General features: G+C 49.3%; 1 protein-coding gene across 5 annotated transcripts in view; it reads left to right on the top strand.

The window, feature by feature from the left end:
- The window catches only part of NSD1 (nuclear receptor binding SET domain protein 1), a 57,560-nt gene that overhangs the window by 2,023 nt on the left and 37,979 nt on the right, over positions 1-17,558 (top strand). For all 5 annotated transcript variants that reach the window (XM_072348219.1, XM_072348220.1, XM_072348218.1 and 2 more), the window contains exons 2-4: positions 140-762; positions 13,715-13,850; positions 16,711-16,883. In XM_072348219.1, the coding sequence (XP_072204320.1) occupies positions 160-762; positions 13,715-13,850; positions 16,711-16,883 (912 nt within the window). In that variant the 5' untranslated portion in view covers positions 140-159. The remainder of the gene's footprint in view (positions 1-139; positions 763-13,714; positions 13,851-16,710; positions 16,884-17,558) is intronic.

Here is a 17,558-nt window from a genome sequence, read left to right as displayed (position 1 = left end):
GCCTCCATTCCTCCCTCCCTCCCTCTCGCCCTCCCTCCCTCTTCGCCCGCGCGGGGCCGCGGAGCGGAGCGGGCCCCGGGGCGCGGCTGCCATTTTGTCGCGGGCGGCCGGGCTGACCCCATTGTGCTGTTGCCCGCAGGTGGATGCCCGCCGCCCGGCATGGAGCAGGCCTGCGAAGTGAGCCGCCGCAGCTGCCTCGTCCCGTTCGGCACCTCGCTGCCGGCCGCCGAGCACAAGGGCGGTCCGTTCGGCGAGCCCCGCGGTCCCGAGCCGCCCTCCATGCAGCTGGCGGCCGCCAAGCCCGGCTACGGGCAGGACCCGTCCTCCTGCTACATCCCGCTGCGCCGGCTGCAGGACCTGGCCTCCATGATCAGCGCCGAGTACCTCGGCGGCCCCGCCGACGGCGCCGAGGCCCTGCCCGACCCCGGCTCGCCGCCCCCCCGCGCCCCCGCGCCGCAGGAGCCGCCAGGCGGAGCCGGGCCTGAGCCCGCCGCGCTGGGCTTCCCGCTGCTGCTGCGGGACGGAGGGGACGAGGAGGAGGACGAAGAGGAGGAGGAGGAAGAGGAGGGCAACGAGACGCCGGAGGAGGAGGAGGACGACGACGACGAGGACGACGAGGACGACGACGAGGAGCCCGAGCAGAGCCGCGGGGCCGGCAGCCCGGAGCCGCCCCGCCTGCAGCTGGCGGAGCTGCCAGGGTCGGACGGCGGCCCCGGAGAGAACGCGGAGCCCTCCGGCAGCGCCGCGGCCGCGCTGCAGCTCGTAAGCGGCGCCGGGGCGGGGAGAGGTGGGGGGGGGAGACGGCCGGCGGCACCGGGAGGGGGGAGCGGCGCGGCTCCATCTTGCGGGCCCGGCCGGGCCGCGGCTGGCAGCTGACATCGCGGCGGCCTGCTGGCAGCCATCTTGCCGAGGGGACAGATTTGACACCAGCGCTGCCGCCGTTGGGAGCCGCTGTGCCGGGCCGCGGCCCCGGCCGCCCGGCCGCCTTCACGTGCGCGGTGCAGACGCAGCTGTCACCCGTTGTGCAGGCCGTGCCTTTGTCGCACGGAGTTTCTCACCGCACTCATTCGATTATTATTATTTTTCCTCCCGTGGCCATCACTGCCGTGGCAGCTGCTGAAGTAGTTTTGCTGGTTTGTTTGTGTTTTTCCTTGTTTTTTTTTTTTGTTTTTTTCGTTCCACTCTCAGCTTATCATCGGGCAGGTGGTGCGGACAGGAGGGGACCTCTCTCATCTCTCAGCACCTGGGTGTCAGAGCTCTTTGGTTGGGTGTGAGGTCCCGACCCTCAGGGCTGTCCCCCCACGTTTCCCCACCTCACCCGATCACCCCTCATTTACTCTTTTCATCTCTTTCTAAACGTTGCTCGCATTCCATCGGGTTCTTTTCAGACGTGCTGAACGAGCAGAAGTGCTGCAGCTCCGAGTTCTGACAGCGGTTGGGTGCATGTGACGTATCCAGAGCTCATTTTTGAATGCGAGTGAAACTTTGGGATGGTTTTCAGCATTCCTCAGTTGAACTCCCGGAGTTATTTATAGGCACATACATCCGTTATGCAGCCGTTCATAGAGATGTAAAGTGTTTTCCTCGAGTGCTTTGTTTTTAAATGCGATTTTGTAGATTTCAGCTTGCTTCACTCTGGGTTTGAGGTATGATTTGATGCAAGGTGTGGAATGTGAGCCGTGTGACAGCACTTACCCTGCAACATGTTTCGCTCTTTCTCATTTCAGCGTGGCTGCTGCTGCTGCCAGACAGATGCTACTGCAGTATTTGTGGGGATACGCTCGCTCTCGCCCTCATTCATTGGGGAACCTGTTGTGTTTCTGCTCTGGGAGTTGCTTTGGGGCACTGCAGGGCGCCTTTGGGAGCAGCGGTGTTCTGTGCAGAGCTCAGACCCGGTGCTGTGAGGCAGAGGCTGCTGTCAGGCTGAGGTCGGTGCGTAGCTTTGTAGAGCAGAACGGGGATCTCAGACATGTGCTCAGTGATGCGGTTGTGGGAGGGTCTCACGTTGTAAACAGAAGCAAGCAGAGGTACTTGCACAACGCTTTGCATTTACTGTCGGTGGCTTTGCTGTGTGAACTGCAGCCGAATGATGAGAATGCTTTGTGATGGAGCCGGTTATTTGGGCATGGAACGAAGGGCTGACTTTTAGTCAAGCTGCCCTGCACACCCTGCTGTGCCATTAACCTCACAGAATTGTTACAAACTGTTGTTGTTGTTGTTGGCAACTTGAGATCCTACTGCTTCTTCTTCCCTCTGGTAAGAACAGGTTGTCAGGGAGGTCATTCATTTGAGCTCAGCTCTTTTGTGGGGTGGGAGAGCTTTTTTTGCTTGTGCCAGGTTACCACTGAGATAGAGTTGACATTTTTTCTATTGCTGAACGTGGCACATTAGCTATAGGAATAACCAGGCTTGCTCTCAGATGCTTGATTCATACAAGCATTTAATTCCTGTCCCCTTTGGATTTGGGTGAGTCAAGTCAACTTTCTCTTAGAGCCTGCTACAACTACCCAAACAAACCCAAGAGAGCTCCACGCCGCTTTTTTAGGGCAGCTTGTCATAGCTGGGCTGCTCCCATAACCCCGTTTCCCCACGGCCTCCTTTGCTATGCAGCAGGTCTTGGTCAGAACCGCTGTTTCCAAACTCACAGCCCCTTCAGCTTTGCCAGCAGGACGGCATACAAACAGCAACCTGTCGGACCACTGCAAGCTTTCAGGATTCGCTGGGTCGTTAGGAACTCTGAAAAGGTCGATTTCTCAAGTGCCAAAGGTGCTTCCCGCAGAAGGGATGGTCTTTGTGGGACGCATACCGGGTGGGCGGGCAGGCATTGTGTTGCAGGGGGCTGTTAATAGCGCTTGGCACGGCCGGCCCCGGTAGCATTCAGGTGTTAAGAGGGATGCACATATTCCAAAGTTATCTTAACAGACGCCTTAATCTTGGTGAAGGTTTGCTGAGACTCAAAGCCAAGCCCCGGGGTTTGAGACAAATGACAGCAACTGTTGTTGGGCCATTGTTCTGCTCCCGAAGTGACAATGGGGTGACTGCGGGCAGCTGATGGCTCCTCCTTGGTACTGCTGGATCGTGGCCATTTACACTGCAATGGATGGACGCTTCGTACATTTTTCTGTTATCAGCCTGATGCGAGCCTGCCTTCAGTCCTTTCCTGGCCTTGCAGGTTGTCCCGCGGTGGTGTTTTGCAGCCGGGTGGGCGCTGGGGCTCAAGGCTGTCCCTGGGCTGTGCGCTGCTACCAGAGCTGCAGTGCTGCAGTGTTGGAGAGGCAGGTTTGCTCCTGGTGCAATTCCCACGTTGGAGTTTTGCTTTTTTATAAACGTGTTGTACCAGTTACCTTTTGCTTTGCCACTTCGTTGTTTTTTTAATCGCTGCCCACGAAGTTTGTTGGTGCTGCTTTGTTCGTGGTACACAGTGCTTGAAGCTGAAGTATTGCTGTGTGTGTGTGTTGCACAGCGTGCAGCCTTGTGCCATGCATTCATGTGCAGGAGCCCATGCACGTGGGGTGTGAGGCTGCTGGGGGTTTGGTTCAGCAGAGCCGTATGTTGTGCAGCATGTTCAGGGTGCTTCAAAAACGAAGGGGTCAGCCAAGTGGTCTCTAAACCTGCGATTAATCCCGAATATGGTGAAGGGTTCTGTTGCATTCTGTAGCCACGGTGTTGAGCTTCTGTTACAAAGTGTCTGTCCCCGTGTGTGGGTTACTGTAGCTGTCCATTTATTGGCAGGCTTCCGAGGGGCCATTTCTGTCTGGAGGTAAAGGGACCTGTGATGTTCTGTGAACGATTCTGAAGGAATCCTCTGCTGCAGGTTGTTGGTTTGTGGTGATAGCATTGGATCCCTGAGACGGAACAGGCACAGCAGTAGTGTGAGCAGGGAGCATCCATTTCCTTGGGCAGCTGACGCCTTCCCAGTTGAAGTGAATCCCATTTGGTTCTGTCTTGTGCCTGTCCTCGGTGCATGTACAGCTGGGAGAACAGGCTCTGCCTATTGCTGTCCTGTGCTCTTTCACAGAACCCTCACTGCTGAGACTTGTGCTGCTGGGGTGATGTTGTTTCCTAGAAGGTGCAGAACTGGAGCTCACCAGGCTGCGAAGCCTGCTGGACCCCTGTGTTTGGAGTGATTCCTTCTGTCGTTTAGAATTGCCTCCGTGTTTTGAGCATAGCTAAACTTATTTGCAAAGGGATTCAAGTGTGGTGGGCATGGATGTTTCTGTGCTTTGGGTGCTGTCTTAGGCTCTGTCACAAGTTGGGTCTCTGAATGCCTTTGGCTATGAGGCTGCGATAGCACAGCATGCCCTGTTTGTGGTGTGCTGATGGCTGCTGTGCCGCAGGGCCAGGTGACAGCCATGTGTGTGTCCCTGTGGGCTGAGCACTGGCTCTTGGGAGCATTTATCCCAGCATTTGGCAGCAATGGCTCTTTTCGTTTCGCTTGTATTTGTTCTCTGATCTACTATTTCTGATTAAGTTCTGTTTGTTCATGTGACGTTACCAAAAATAACGTGGTTTCTTGGTAAGCAGCGTGGTGTGGAATGCGTGTGATCGATGCTTTTGCAGTCCTTATGGGGCCACGCGGGTCTCTGCAAACAGGACCAGGGCTGTGTTTTGGACAGTCTCAAAGGTGTGGTTTTGTGGAGTTTCGTGTTTGTTTGCTGGTGACTTCTGAGAGGAGGGGCAGCTCCCAGACCCTGAGGCTTTTGGTAACGTTGTGTGTTGTTGAGAGAACGATGGTGTTACAGTTTCCTCCAGAGCCTTGCTGAAACTTGTGGCAGTGGCTCAGTGTGATACTGTTACAGCAGTTCCTGACCCCAGGGCAAAATGCTTCTGTTGCTTTGCCATTTGTTCCTTGCTTCCTGCAAGGGGAGCAGCTTCTTTAGACCTCAGCGCTTCCTGATCCAGGAGTGGAGCTGAGCAGTGAAACAGAGAGGTTTCGTTTTCAAAATGTCCCCATGTTAACTAAACAAATCCGTATCTCACCCAAGAGCTGTCAGCTCTGAAGGTGGGTTATGAGCTACTTGAGCCTCAGGAAAAGAAGTGGTGTTTTTTGGAGTTATTGTTAAAATACATTATTAACTCCAAAGTTGGTGTTAAGGGCAGTGATTAACTCTCATTGTTGTTGCTTAGAACATAATTCTGCTTTTCCTGCCTGTGATCAACAGCTTCTTGTGTACAGCCATTGGGAACGGCAAGGGGACCAAAAGCACCTGAAGGAAGAAGCTGAAGCAAGGGCTGGGCATGTCTGCCAAGAACCTGTAAAACCATCACGTTAATGGCACTTCTGATACCAGGCAAAAGTGGCAGATGTTTTGTCCTGTCTACACAGAGCCATCTGTGCTGCACAGCACAGTCCTTGCCCAGTAAAATGGGGTTAAGTCCTTTATGGTGGTTAAGGCATTGCCAGGATTTCCACGTTAATGGGTGGAAAAGGTCTGTGAGAGAGTCTGCTTTGAATTAGAGCAGCAGTTTTCAACCTCTGGTGATTTGTGGACTCCTAAACACTTCCCAGGTGCAGACTCTTGTATAGTGATTTTAGACCTATCAACAATAACATTGCTTTCTTTTGTGTAATTCTGTGGCTTCAGAGCATTTTTCCATGGAGGTGAGTGTAGAGTGTGGAGCCGCAGAACACATTGCAAGCATTGGACGCGGTGTGCGACCATCCTGAGTTTGGTGTGCAGCAAAAAGTGAAAGGCACCACAGGGCCGGAGCAGGCTGCAGTGCTGGGTAAAGGCACAGCCTGCTTGCGTGGAGTGTTTACTGGAAGTTAAAATGTTCCTTCTGTGTTGTTATGCTGCTTGTGAGAAGGGCACTCTGGGGTTGGAAGCATCGTGTGGAGTTGGTGCAGGCACAGAGGGCTTTAGGGCTCCTTGGTGTGGTGTGCAGCAGCACTGAGGGTGGGGATGTGCATCCCATCCTGCTGCTTCTACCCTGTTTGGGAGTGCAGTTGGTCCAAGCTGGTCCTTGGGTGCTCCTGGCCATCCGCTGCCCAGTGGAGCATGAGATGCTGCTGCATTGCTATCTCTCTTCTCTTTGTTTTTATCAAATTAGAAAACTGTTTCAGTGCAGCTGCTCACTGTGGCTTCTGCAGCAGTGATTGAGTGTTCTGCAGAGATAAGGCTGGACTTGGTGCATAGCAATCTCTTCTGTGTCCGAAAGCACTGATGAATCCAGGAGTGTGCTTTGCCTCTCTTGAGGGATGGGAAAGCGCTCATTCAGGCTGATGTGTTGATTTTGTGCAGTTGCCATTGAGATTGCATCAAGCTTTACTTTGTGCTTCTTACAGGAGAACAGCAAAAATAAGGAGGAGAAAAGTCCTTGTGTGCCATCTTGTCCTTGTGTGCCGGCACTTGGTGGAGCGCTGTGCTGGTCAGGAAGCCATCACGCACATCTCTAGCACAGCCTGAGCTGCTGCTTTTTACTGGTTTAACCACAGCTTCTTTGAGGTCCAGCTACAAACAAGTGGCAGGACTGGTGGCTCTACATCTGCCAGCCCCCACAGTGCTGGCTTGCAGCCATGGCACTGCATGGATGTGCATGGGGTGGGGGAAGGAGGGACCACCCGGGGAAGGCAGCCTGCCTCCACTGCTGCCCCTGTCCATCCCCTGGTGTGAGTGGGTGGGGTGCTTGCCTGAGGAAGCAGCCTCTCATTGCTTAGCAAGGCTTTGTTTGCATTAATTCTTGATAGGGAACTTGTTCTGTGGGTTACCTGTGGTGTAAGATGGGCCTGAGTGCTCTTTGACACTGCTCGGGTCTTTAGGGAGGAAAAAGCACAATGGTTTTGTTGGTAATAAAATAGCAGAATAGTTGTTAACTTTCAGGTGCTTTTTGAAGTACTGCACTGCGAACTTAGTTTTCACTTTTAAATATACAGAATTAGGGTTTCGTGCATATAAAACCCAAAGTGTTGAGCTAGAGACAGCAACCCAACAGTGTTACCCTGAGGACGATGTGGGTTTTTTAGGGGAAAAAACTGGAGAATTCTTGTTTTGTTTTGGAGTAGAGAGTGTATCACTGACTTACCCTCCCACTGTCAGTGGAAAGACGGAAACCTTCCTGTTACCTGATGCAAGAAGGGCGCGGAGCAGGATGGTTATCTCCTTTTATTAGTTCCTTGGCTTGCCCTGGGTGCTGGTCTGTTTGGTTTTCCCAAACACCTGTTCAGACTGCTTACTATTTTGGATTATGTGATGACTGCCCACGGATTTCTGATTAGCAGCAGTGAGACAAATGAAATGCTTCCTAGCTCGTTGGCTGTGCTCAATAGGAGGGTGAGTACATACAAAGGAGGATTCCTGACGTAAGGGTTAAGAAGCTTCTCAAGTGCAAGTCTGCAGGACCTGATTGAAGCGTGAGCCTTCCTCAAAGTGCTCAAAGGGCTGGTAACAAGAGATAATGAAGCATTAGTGTATTTTACTGCTCGTGTTCAAAAACTGATTTCATTTTAGTAGGGAAATCTCAGCAAAAGCAACTGAAATCTTCAAAACTTCCTGTGAATGTTACGTTTATCATCTCTTTTGGTTGTTTGGAAAATGGATTCCATGGAGTTCCATCAGGACACCTGCGTGCTTTGGGGAGGTTTTGGTCTTGTCTCAGTGGCGTCAGTGCACTGTGATTAACAAGGTGGGATCTCATCCCTTTTCTCCTGTGGAGAAATCAATTTATGCAGAAAAGGAAACTTGCAAGCCCCACTTAAGTGTTCATTGCTACTAAAGAAGCCCCTGGGATTAAATTAAGAAACAAAAGTGTGAGTGGTTCCACGTACACCGTGTCCCAAACTGCTAGTTTTCAGTTGTTGAGTTTCCAATAGGCATTCAGTCCTTGCAGTGTGTGGTGCTGCTCTCTGGTACTGCATCTTTCTGGTTACAGTCGAAGTCGCAGTGAATATTTTTGTGCCATTTGAATATGGCTTTCATTTCATGGGTTTTGAAAACGTTGTTTCTGAAAGCGATGGCTGCACTTCTCAGACGCCTTGCTTGTAAATGGTTTGATAGAATAAAAGAACACAGAAATACGGCTGAAAATCGGGCTTATCTGATGACCTTGGTTTCATTTCAGTTTTTCACTGGTTCGTGGATTCTAAGGAAACATTTGTTGACAGTGTCTTTGAGAGGCTTAGTGAGGTTCTGGTAATGCTCCACGGTTCCTCCCTTTCTTGAAACAATTAGTGTGGATTAAAGAATCCAGCTTTAAAGGAAACTTAGTTGATCATTGGAAATGCACATGGATAAGCAAGCAAACCTGAGTGTTCCCAGGCATAGTTCATCCTCTGTCAGTGGCCTGAAATCCTCTGTGTCTGGATTTTTCTTCGTTGGATGTTGGCTTTAGTCTGCTCCCCTTCCCATCTGCTTCCTCCTCCCTTCTGCCTTGCATCTTGCTGCTGTTTGTTTTTGGTTACTGTGATGCCAAAGTGCACAAAGAGCTTTGTATCATACTGCTGTTCTGTTCAGTTCCGAAGCAAAACTTATCACCATCAAGAAAGTGGTGAAACAGATGCTGTTACCTGGTTGTCTTTCTGTCTGAGGCTCCTAAGCTTGAAACAGTTGCTTCAGGATTTAGGAAATACTCAGTGTAATGCAACCAGCTCTCTTCATTTTAACCTTTTATAGTATTTATTACATGCATAGCAGCCTTTCTGTTTACAGGCTGTACAGCCTGGGCCAGGGTCCTAGCCAGAGGACAAGTATCAAGAAGCACATGGAGAACAGAAGTTCTCCTTCTGTCACCATCTCTGCAGTATGTTCTGCTAGTGAACACTGAATTAGCAAGTATTGAACACTTGTTTGTGATCACGTCCCAGATAAGGTCGGTGTGTGCGTTGTGGATGTGGATGTAGGTCAGGCCTAGCGGGCGGCTGGGCCTCAGGGCCAGGGCTTGGGTGCTGAGGTCGGTCCCCAGGGATCCTCCTGCTGTGGGAGGACAAAGCACATCCATCGTCCTCGTGACACGGGCTGTTTGTGGCTTCCCAGCAGGCCTCTAATTTCCATCTTTGCGTCACCACTTGCCACGAGGTGAAGTGCCAGCGTGTTTACTGTGGGGCGGGCGGTGATTTCACCATACAGGTGTTGTGGTTTGCATGTTGTTGTTGTGTCGTTAGGTTGGTTTTTTTTTGTCTTTTCCAATGCTCAGCCTTCCCTGTGCAGGTCTGGCCCTCCCTCTGAGCGTTCTCCAGCACAGCTCTACCTGCACGGGTGCACTTCGACCTCTTTTTGTTTCATTCCAAATACTGCTTGAGCTTTAAAGCAGATAGAAGTTAATATCCATTCCATTTTTTTGGTCAGGTTTGGTTTTGATTTCACAAAAGCTTATTTAAGAGAAAAAGAATCTTTCCTAATGTCAATTTTATTTTTTTTTACTTCATTGCAAGCAGTTATTAATTTCCATTCTTTATCTTGCTTCATCGTTGTTCTTCATTTCATCTTTTCATCTTTTCACACAACGTATTCATGAGCAAAGATCCTTTCCCAAGTCCCATCTTCTGTCTGCATTCATTCATTTCTCAGTGCACAAGTGCTGGAGCTGGGTGAAGTAATGAAGTCGGAGTGGTTCCCGTCAGGATGGGAGGTTGCAGGGAAGAGAAGGACTTTGGTAGAAGTCTTATTTTTAAACTATGTAAGAAGCAATCATTGCACAGGAGTTCTGTGCCCCAGCTTTGACCTGTTAGCGTTTCTTTGCTGGGACGATGAGCCTCAGACTCAGCAGCACCAGCAGAGTACCTGGTTAGAATCAGGTGAACTCACTGCCATTCTTTTCCTCGTGTTTAGGGAAATGCTTCTGGTCACTGAGCTTTAAGGGAGAAAATCAGGGTTGGGGACAGGAGACTGACTGTCACCAAAGCTTCGGAGAGGAAGGGCTGCTCCAGCAACAGGATGCTCAGAGAGCCCTGGGTGTTGCTCCCAGCATTGCCATGTGCTCCAGCTCAGGTCAGGGTTTCACTACTAAGTGGCAGCTGTTCCTGTGATGAGATCTGCTCATAGATACCCCAGGCTGCTACTGCAGGACCTTCGGCAGGCATCTGCTGTGCTTCAAGGAAACACGCGAGGAAATACACAGTCTTGGTCTGCCTGCTGTTACTGTCATTGTTTATACTGTATTGTATGATTATTGTCTAGATATGCCATCTCCTTATGTGTTCTTCCCTGGCTTTTGTTCTGTCTGCTCTCACCTGTAACCAGGCCAGGCAGAGTGTGTTTTTGCTGTGGGTCTGGGCTTACTTCTTTCTTTTCAACATCTTCCTCGTGTGGCCTGTCCTGCTTCCCCAGCCTGTCTGTTGTTTATTGAATAAATAGCATTGTGCTTACAGTTAAGAAATAAGCCATAGAAGTGTTCTTCTGGCCTTGGTTTCCCATGATGGCTTTCCAAAGGAGGTCTGAATTACCAGTGTGCAGGGCTGTGCTGGGTGCAGCCCCGTCAGGATGAGCTGTTGGGGTGCATAGCTCAGAAGATCTTGGCTTGTGGGCTGAGCATGCAGTTGGGTGTCCCTGCGCTTTGCTGAGATGGCGGCTTCCCAGTCCCACTGCTGGGACATGCGGTGCCTGCGGCTGTGTTGTGCTGGAGGTGACAGCACACTCGAGCTGCTGCAGGGATGGCAAGTGCTGCAGGGAGGGTGCAGCCTGCAGTGTGTGTGTGCTTGTGCTTTGCACCACGTTTTACAGCAAGATGAATGGGTTGAACAGCAGCTTGAGGTGACAGAGCTGAATGCCGGCCTCGGACAAGCTATGTTTTTGTCACTGTTTAGTGATGTGGTTATTTTAAATGGAGGAAGATTGCTGAAAGACAGTTGAGAACTTAGAACACATCATGAAACAAGAGCTGATGCTCAGCTTCACTCAGCAAGTTACCGAGGCTGATGTGTTTTTACATAATACAAATCCAGGAGATGGCTGTCCAGGCAGAAGTCCTTGTGTTGTCCTGTTCTGCACACTGTGTGTGTCGCTTTCTCAATGGTCGGTGCTTTTCTTGAGGGTCAAATCCTGGTGGAGAGGGTTTGTTTCAAGAACACCCACAATATATGGTCTTGTTCTCTCCAAAAATAACACCAAACGGTCTGAAACACTGCATATAATCTAGAGTTTAGACTGTAGCTCGTCTCATCTGAACAGCAAATTAAAGCCAAACAGCTGATAACAGAGCAGACAGCGCTCACTCCCTTTGGGAGTACGTCTGACAACACAGGCTGTAACGGTGAGTGCAGATGATGCAGGGCAGCGTGCTGTCCTTCCTCACTAACCCTCTCACCTCCTTCAAGTTTCTGCAGTGCATCTCCACCGGAGTTACAGCACGGCTCCTCCCCGCAATGCAGCCACTCACTGCTTTTGTTCTTTCAACACGTGAAGTTTTAATGCCCTGTGGATAAACGTTAATTATTCTGAGCACATGGAAGGGCTACATCTGAAGTTCAGTACTTCGGTTATGAGTTCAGAAAACGTGGGGTTTTCTTCACGGCAAAGTCATCATTGCTGCAGGGCTGAAGTTCTGGCCATTGGGATTTATTACCAGTTTAATCTTAGTATAATTGTACTTAGAGGGAAATTTGTTGTTTCCTTCTGACCAAAGGAATGTGTGCTTTGTGGGTTGCAGTTATCCATTGCACAGCAGTCTAAAGGAGAAGACTTATACCTGGGAATGATAACTGCTACTTTTAGAGCAGGGAGGAGCAGTGCAAGAATTCAGCCTGCATCCACTTGATGCTTCCTGTAGCTGCCAGGGAAGGGACATGGCGGGCATGAGAATGGCTGCAGACTGATGCTGAAAAGACTGCTGAATACTTGGGAAGAGAGTTAAGCGCTGAAGCATTGTCTCCCAATAGCTTCGTGAAAGCCAAGCTTCCCTTAGGTGGCTGTGTTTGGTATGGGAGGGTGACAAAGCCTTGATTTAAATGCAGACTTGCCTCCAGGTGGGGGCTGGGGATGTCTCTCAGGTGGATCAGTGTGAATGACTGGCAGATCCTCACAGGGCTGTGCTGCTGGCCCTGCTGACTGCACAAGTGTTACATTACAGCTTTTGGGATGCAGGTGCCCTGTGTGTGCTCTGCAGCAAGTTGGAGTTTCGTTTTGTTGTAGTATGTATGCACACCTTGAAACCCGGCCTTTAAAAATGCATCAAATATCTTGGCTAAATGTCACCTTTACAGGAAGAGCTCGTGCACTGGAGAGAAAGTGGGTTTGCATCTGAAAAAGCATCATTGTCTGAAGTGCCATCAGGTCTGCAGCACTGCCTCCTGTGCTCAGCAGCCCCCGCCCCGTGCCTGTTCCCTTTGCCCTCCAGAGCTCTTGCTCAGAAATAAGTTATTTTATGGCTTTTGATGGCTGAGTGAGAAGAATTTCAGCAATGGCTTCTATAGGGTAATTACTTGCTTTGTTTCATGTAACAGAGAACTTTATCCTTTTGTAGTCTCTATAACCACGTGGAGAGATCCCATAAAACTTGACCTGCGGTGGGATATACTGTTTATTAGAGAGATCTGTTACGGTTTAGTCACTAGGATTTTAAACAGTGAATTGCAGGAGATGTGCCTTAAAGAGTGGCGAGCAAAATGAATACGTGAAGTGAGAAGAAGGTGCATATTTGCGCCGTGACAGCTCTAATGGGGAGCACATTGCTGGTGTTTGCTGGCAAAAATACCTGCAGCACTGCTCAGAGCTCTTACAGTGCTGACACCACCCAGGACAGGTCATCTGCAAGTGCTGGCAAACAGGAGGGTGCCCCACAGCAGGCACATGGGAGCCTCCAGCGCCCCATCCTGGCTCAGCTCATCAATGCAGGCTGGCTCCAAGATCCCCACCCCAGCCCCAGTACTGTTGGTGCCATAGTGTCCAACCAGAAGGGTCTGCACGCTTGGGAAACAGGGATCTGCTCTCTACTTGGCCATGGTGAGGTAGGAATGGCAGTAAGCAGCATAGGGTGTGTGTGTTGTTGGGTGTTTGTGCTGTGGGGTTTTGGTGTTCTGATTGCTGCAGTACCCTCGGAATCAAAGTGCTTTTGGGTGTCCATACAGAGCTGCTCGTTGCAGGCAGACTTGGGAAACAGATGGGGTCTGTGTGTTTAACGGGGGGGTGACTGCATTTTTGCTGCTCTTGGGGCAGAGCAGTGGCAGTTCTGGTCACATAGACCCAAAATTAGAACAAAAGTTGTTTGTTTTTTTTTTCTTCTTTTCTCTGTAGTTGCATGAAATTTCAAGTATTTTATGAGAAAGGTTTTTTCCTGAGCATACGTAAGAAGTGAGACAGTCATTAGCAATGTACATAACCAACTCTTAGATTTGCTCTTCTCATCACCTTGTTCCAGTCAGGAATCGTTCATTATCTTTCATTACTTTTTCTGTACATTGCAACCTCTGAAATGAAGCAGTTGGTGTTAGTGAAGTCATTGGAGCTGCTTGTGACTCAAGGTATTGCCCTGATCTGACAAATGGATGAACTTGGAGTGCAGTCATTTACCAGCTTACATTCCTCACTGGAAGGAAAGAAAAAACCAAGAAAAGAAAACCCAATAAAATCAAACCCCAGTTTATTGTTTTGTTCTCTCAGAAGGATCAGAAGAATGATGGTGTTCTTTGAAGGTGTAGGAGCCACTAAGTAAAATCAGGACTTGCTTTTTCATGTAAATGTCTCTGGTGGCCAGATGTAATCTGCATACGGGGAAGGGGGAGGCAAAGCTCTTTAAAAGCATCTGGAGCTTTAGTGATTTCTTGTGTTCTGATTTTTCCCCAAAGATCCGAGCCAAGAAGAAACCGACTCCAGTGAAGTATGAAGTTGGGGATCTTGTTTGGGCCAAGTTCAACAGACGCCCGTGGTGGCCGTGCACAGTTTGTCATGACCCAGTGCTGGACTGTCACTCAAAAATGAAAGGTACTGTATCTACTCAGACTGCTAAGTGGAGGAGTTGTATAGTTCTATATTGATGAAAAAAGGGGTAGATCTTGATCTGTGAAGCAGAACTACACCAGAGAGATGACAGGATGAAGGGGCTAAAGCTGAGAAGGCAGCACAGGCAGCTGTTGAATGTATAGACTTTGGTTTCCATGACACAAGAAGCATGAGTATCCAGAATGAGTGTGGGGCAGTGCAGGAGAAAGAACAGCTTCTTGATAAAGATACGGAGAGAAAGGTGGATCAGAGAGGTGAGGGCAGAGCAGTATATTATGAAAAGGGTGGGCACATAGAGCTGGGCAGACTGGAGTGGGGAATACTTGAGTGGAACTTATGAACAGGAGAGATACTGACTTTTTGCATGGTCTGATAGCGACAGGGCAAGAGGGAATGGCTAAAACTGAAAGGGGAGATTTAGGTGAGATGTTGGGTAGAAATTCTTTACTCAGGTTGGTGTGGCACTGGCTTAGAGCTTTGGGTGCCCAGTCCCTGGGGGTGCTCAGGATGAGGTGAGATGGGGCCCTGCACAGCCTGAGCCGGTGGGGGGCAGCCAGCCCAAGGCAGGGTTGGGACAGATGGGTGTTAAGATCCCTCCCAACCCAAGCCATTCTGTGACTTGGGAAGTTGGCCAAGCTGGGGACAGGGAGCTGTGAAGTTGGGGTGAAACAGTGTAGCTGCTGAATGCCTTCAGGTGTTACATGAATGTGTGAGAGGAAGTATTTTTTTTGGCCTTGTTTGGCACTGGGAAGCAGGGACTGTTTATGGGGATATATCAGAAAATCATTGTGATGGAGCCACATGTGTGAAAGCTTAGGGCATAGTGCATTAGCGAGACTAAGAGCCAGCTGAGTGTGAGGGAAAGGGATGGAAGGAAATAAGGCAGAGCTGCACATGTGTGAGCATGGGGAGGAAGAGGGTAGAGCCCAGAAAGGATGGGAGTCACACAACGTAAAGACAGAGGAGCATAAAGGTGTATGTGAATCAAGAAAACAGAGAAGTAATGGTTTGGAAATTGCTCTTTATTTGAAAGCTCTCACGCTGCTTTTAGGGTCATATTGGCTGCCATGTGGACACTGCCACAAATTGAAAGGTTTATTTATTTCTTCCGGTTTTCCCTTTCTGGTTTGTTGTGTACTGTGAGTAATGGGAAATCCCTGGAGAATGGTGCCTTCTGCATCTGACGGCTCCCCGGCCCTCTCCAGCCTTAGAACCAAGTGCTGGGAATGAACAGACTTTTCTCCTGACCACAGACACTGAGCTGTCTGCTGTTTCTCTGGAGGCACAGAGTAGCTGTTCCCATATTGTGCCCACATCACCCGAACGTTTGGTTGCTGTAGTCTTTCTTACTGTTTTTCCAGTTCCTCCTTCATCTTCTGGGAAGCATTCTTCCTGGTTCTAGATAATACTGGATGTGCAGTTGTAAACAGTCCCTTTTGAGCTCTCAAATTCCCATTAAGGATGTTGCCTGATTCCACCCATGTGGTCCTGTGTCCTCCCGCCCTCAATGAAATTATGGACAGGATTTAATACATACATCTGTCCAACAATCCCCTCTCAGTCTGTGTACTGTAATTTCTAATAACGAAATTCTACAGGGAGGGAACATGCTATTAACAAATTCCAGCACAGTCTACCCTCCAGCTATATAGTAGAATCTCGCACTGTGTGTTTTGTCCATGTTGAGATGAAGATAGCTCAGAGGGAAAATTTCCAGTTGTCATTCTCTGCAATGTGTTCATCTCACATCCCTGAGTGGTGACCAGGTGGATGTGAACTCAGGTGCCTTTGGGATCAGGTTGCTGTGAGGTGCTGCACACTGTAGGAAGCATGGTCCTCCTGCCTTAGTTCTCTCTTGTTGTCATGGGAACAAGCCCTTCAAAATAAAGCAGGTTGCTTCAAACTCATCACTTGTGCAAAAAGCTCCTTTTCCCTGGTTCGAGGCGTGGTGTTATGTTTAAAGCAGCTGGCCTTTTCTCAACAAGCTCTTGTGATGTAGAGATTTTTGGAGCTGGAAAACTGAAGCTCAGTGTCTTGGGTCCCAGTACTGTAGGTGGGATTTGGTCTGTCATCTTTGTCCTTGGATTGATTTTGCCCCAGTCCGTGTTTCTTATCCTTTACCTGTTCTTGGTCAGAATATCAGTGCTGCCATCGCTAGGAGCTCCAGGAGGAGGCAGCACAAACAAAAGGGGCTGCAGAGCTCAGGCTGCATGTTCTGCTGGTGAAGGTATTCCCAGGACAGCACGGAGCACACGTTGCAGGGAAAAGTTTATATCTCGTGTTCGAGCCTTATTGGCATTGTTCCAGTGCCTGAAATGTGTCCTCTTTCACCAGATTGCCTAGTACTGGTTCTGTTCTTCATTGTTTCATGCCCATTAAGTGCTCTTACTTAGGAAACACCTCTGAAAAATCTTGTTGTTTTGATTGTTGTGATTGTGCCCTTATGGTTTTCTGCTGCGGCTGTGCACCACAGTGCCCACAGCAGGGAATTAACTTATTATAAATGACTCTTTGTCACGATGCCATACTGCTCATATAGTGCAAATGCGTGCATCTGTGGGTTTATTTTAACACTACTGTTAATGTTTTATGTCCAAAATAGGAGTTTGTATGGTAACAAAGGATGGAGCAAGATGTGGAGGGGAGGTACAGCCTGCCTGGGTAAATGCTGCCCAGCAGGATCCTATTTCTGGGAGTTGCTGGTGCACCATTTCCTCTTCCCAGTGGTCAAGTGGATGGGCTGTTCAGTCATTCATCATAGATGAGCAACAAGCAATTGGCTGATTTTTGTCTATGTTTTGTCGTGTGCAAGGGGTTAATTCTGTTAAATTCTTTGAAATAGTTTCCAATCGGAGGCCATACCGAGAGTACTACGTGGATGCCTTAGGAGAGCCTTCAGAGAAAGCCTGGGTTTCTGGAAAAGCTATTGTTCTGTTTGAAGGAAGACATCAGTTTGAAGAGCTGCCCGTTCTTCGGAGAAGAGGAAAGCAAAAGGAAAAAGGCTACAAACATAAGGTGCAAGATCTGCTTTCTCTGTTTTTGATTTCCTGAATCTGCTCAATAAAGATCATTCCTTTGTGCCTGGAGTTGCACTTTGACAGTTTGCTTTTGTGACAGTAACTGCTGCAACAAGGCCAGAGAGTGATTCTTTGCATCCTTGTAATAAGGAGAGCGTACAAGCAGCTGGGAGTTTCTAGGCTATCTTTTATGTTTATGTAGGGGTGTGGCCTGTTGCTTTTGTTGCCCTGCAGAGCTCTGAGAGGCAGAGGAGTCAGGTCCCTGTCAGCAGGTCCCTGTCAGCATGAGGTTTGTTCAGCAGCGAAGCCCTCTCCTGATGCCAATTACAGCACGCTTTTAAGTAACTTCCTGTGCTCTCTTGCAGTGTCTTTTGTCTGATCTGAGGTAAATGTGGAGTTATGTATTTCAACTAGATCACGGACTGAGATAAAACAGTGGGGGTTTTAGTCCTGCTTCTCTCTATGGAAACCTGTTAGGACTTATAATTTCACTTGGAAAACATTTTGTCAGTGAGCCTGTAGGAATGAGTTTTGTGGTTCGTTGCATCATCTCCATTTCCAAGCATAACAGCCCTGAGCAATTGTAGCCGGTGTAACATGTGACACCGAGGTCTGTTCTCTGTCTTTAGAATCGTAACTGGAGAAATTTGCATTTCAGAACTGCTGAAATGAA

The sequence above is a fragment of the Excalfactoria chinensis genome, chromosome 13, assembly GCF_039878825.1.
Source record: "Excalfactoria chinensis isolate bCotChi1 chromosome 13, bCotChi1.hap2, whole genome shotgun sequence".
NCBI lineage: Eukaryota > Metazoa > Chordata > Aves > Galliformes > Phasianidae > Excalfactoria > Excalfactoria chinensis.
The sequence above is the reverse complement of the archived record's forward strand: the minus strand, read 5'-3'. Positions and strand labels throughout refer to the sequence as shown.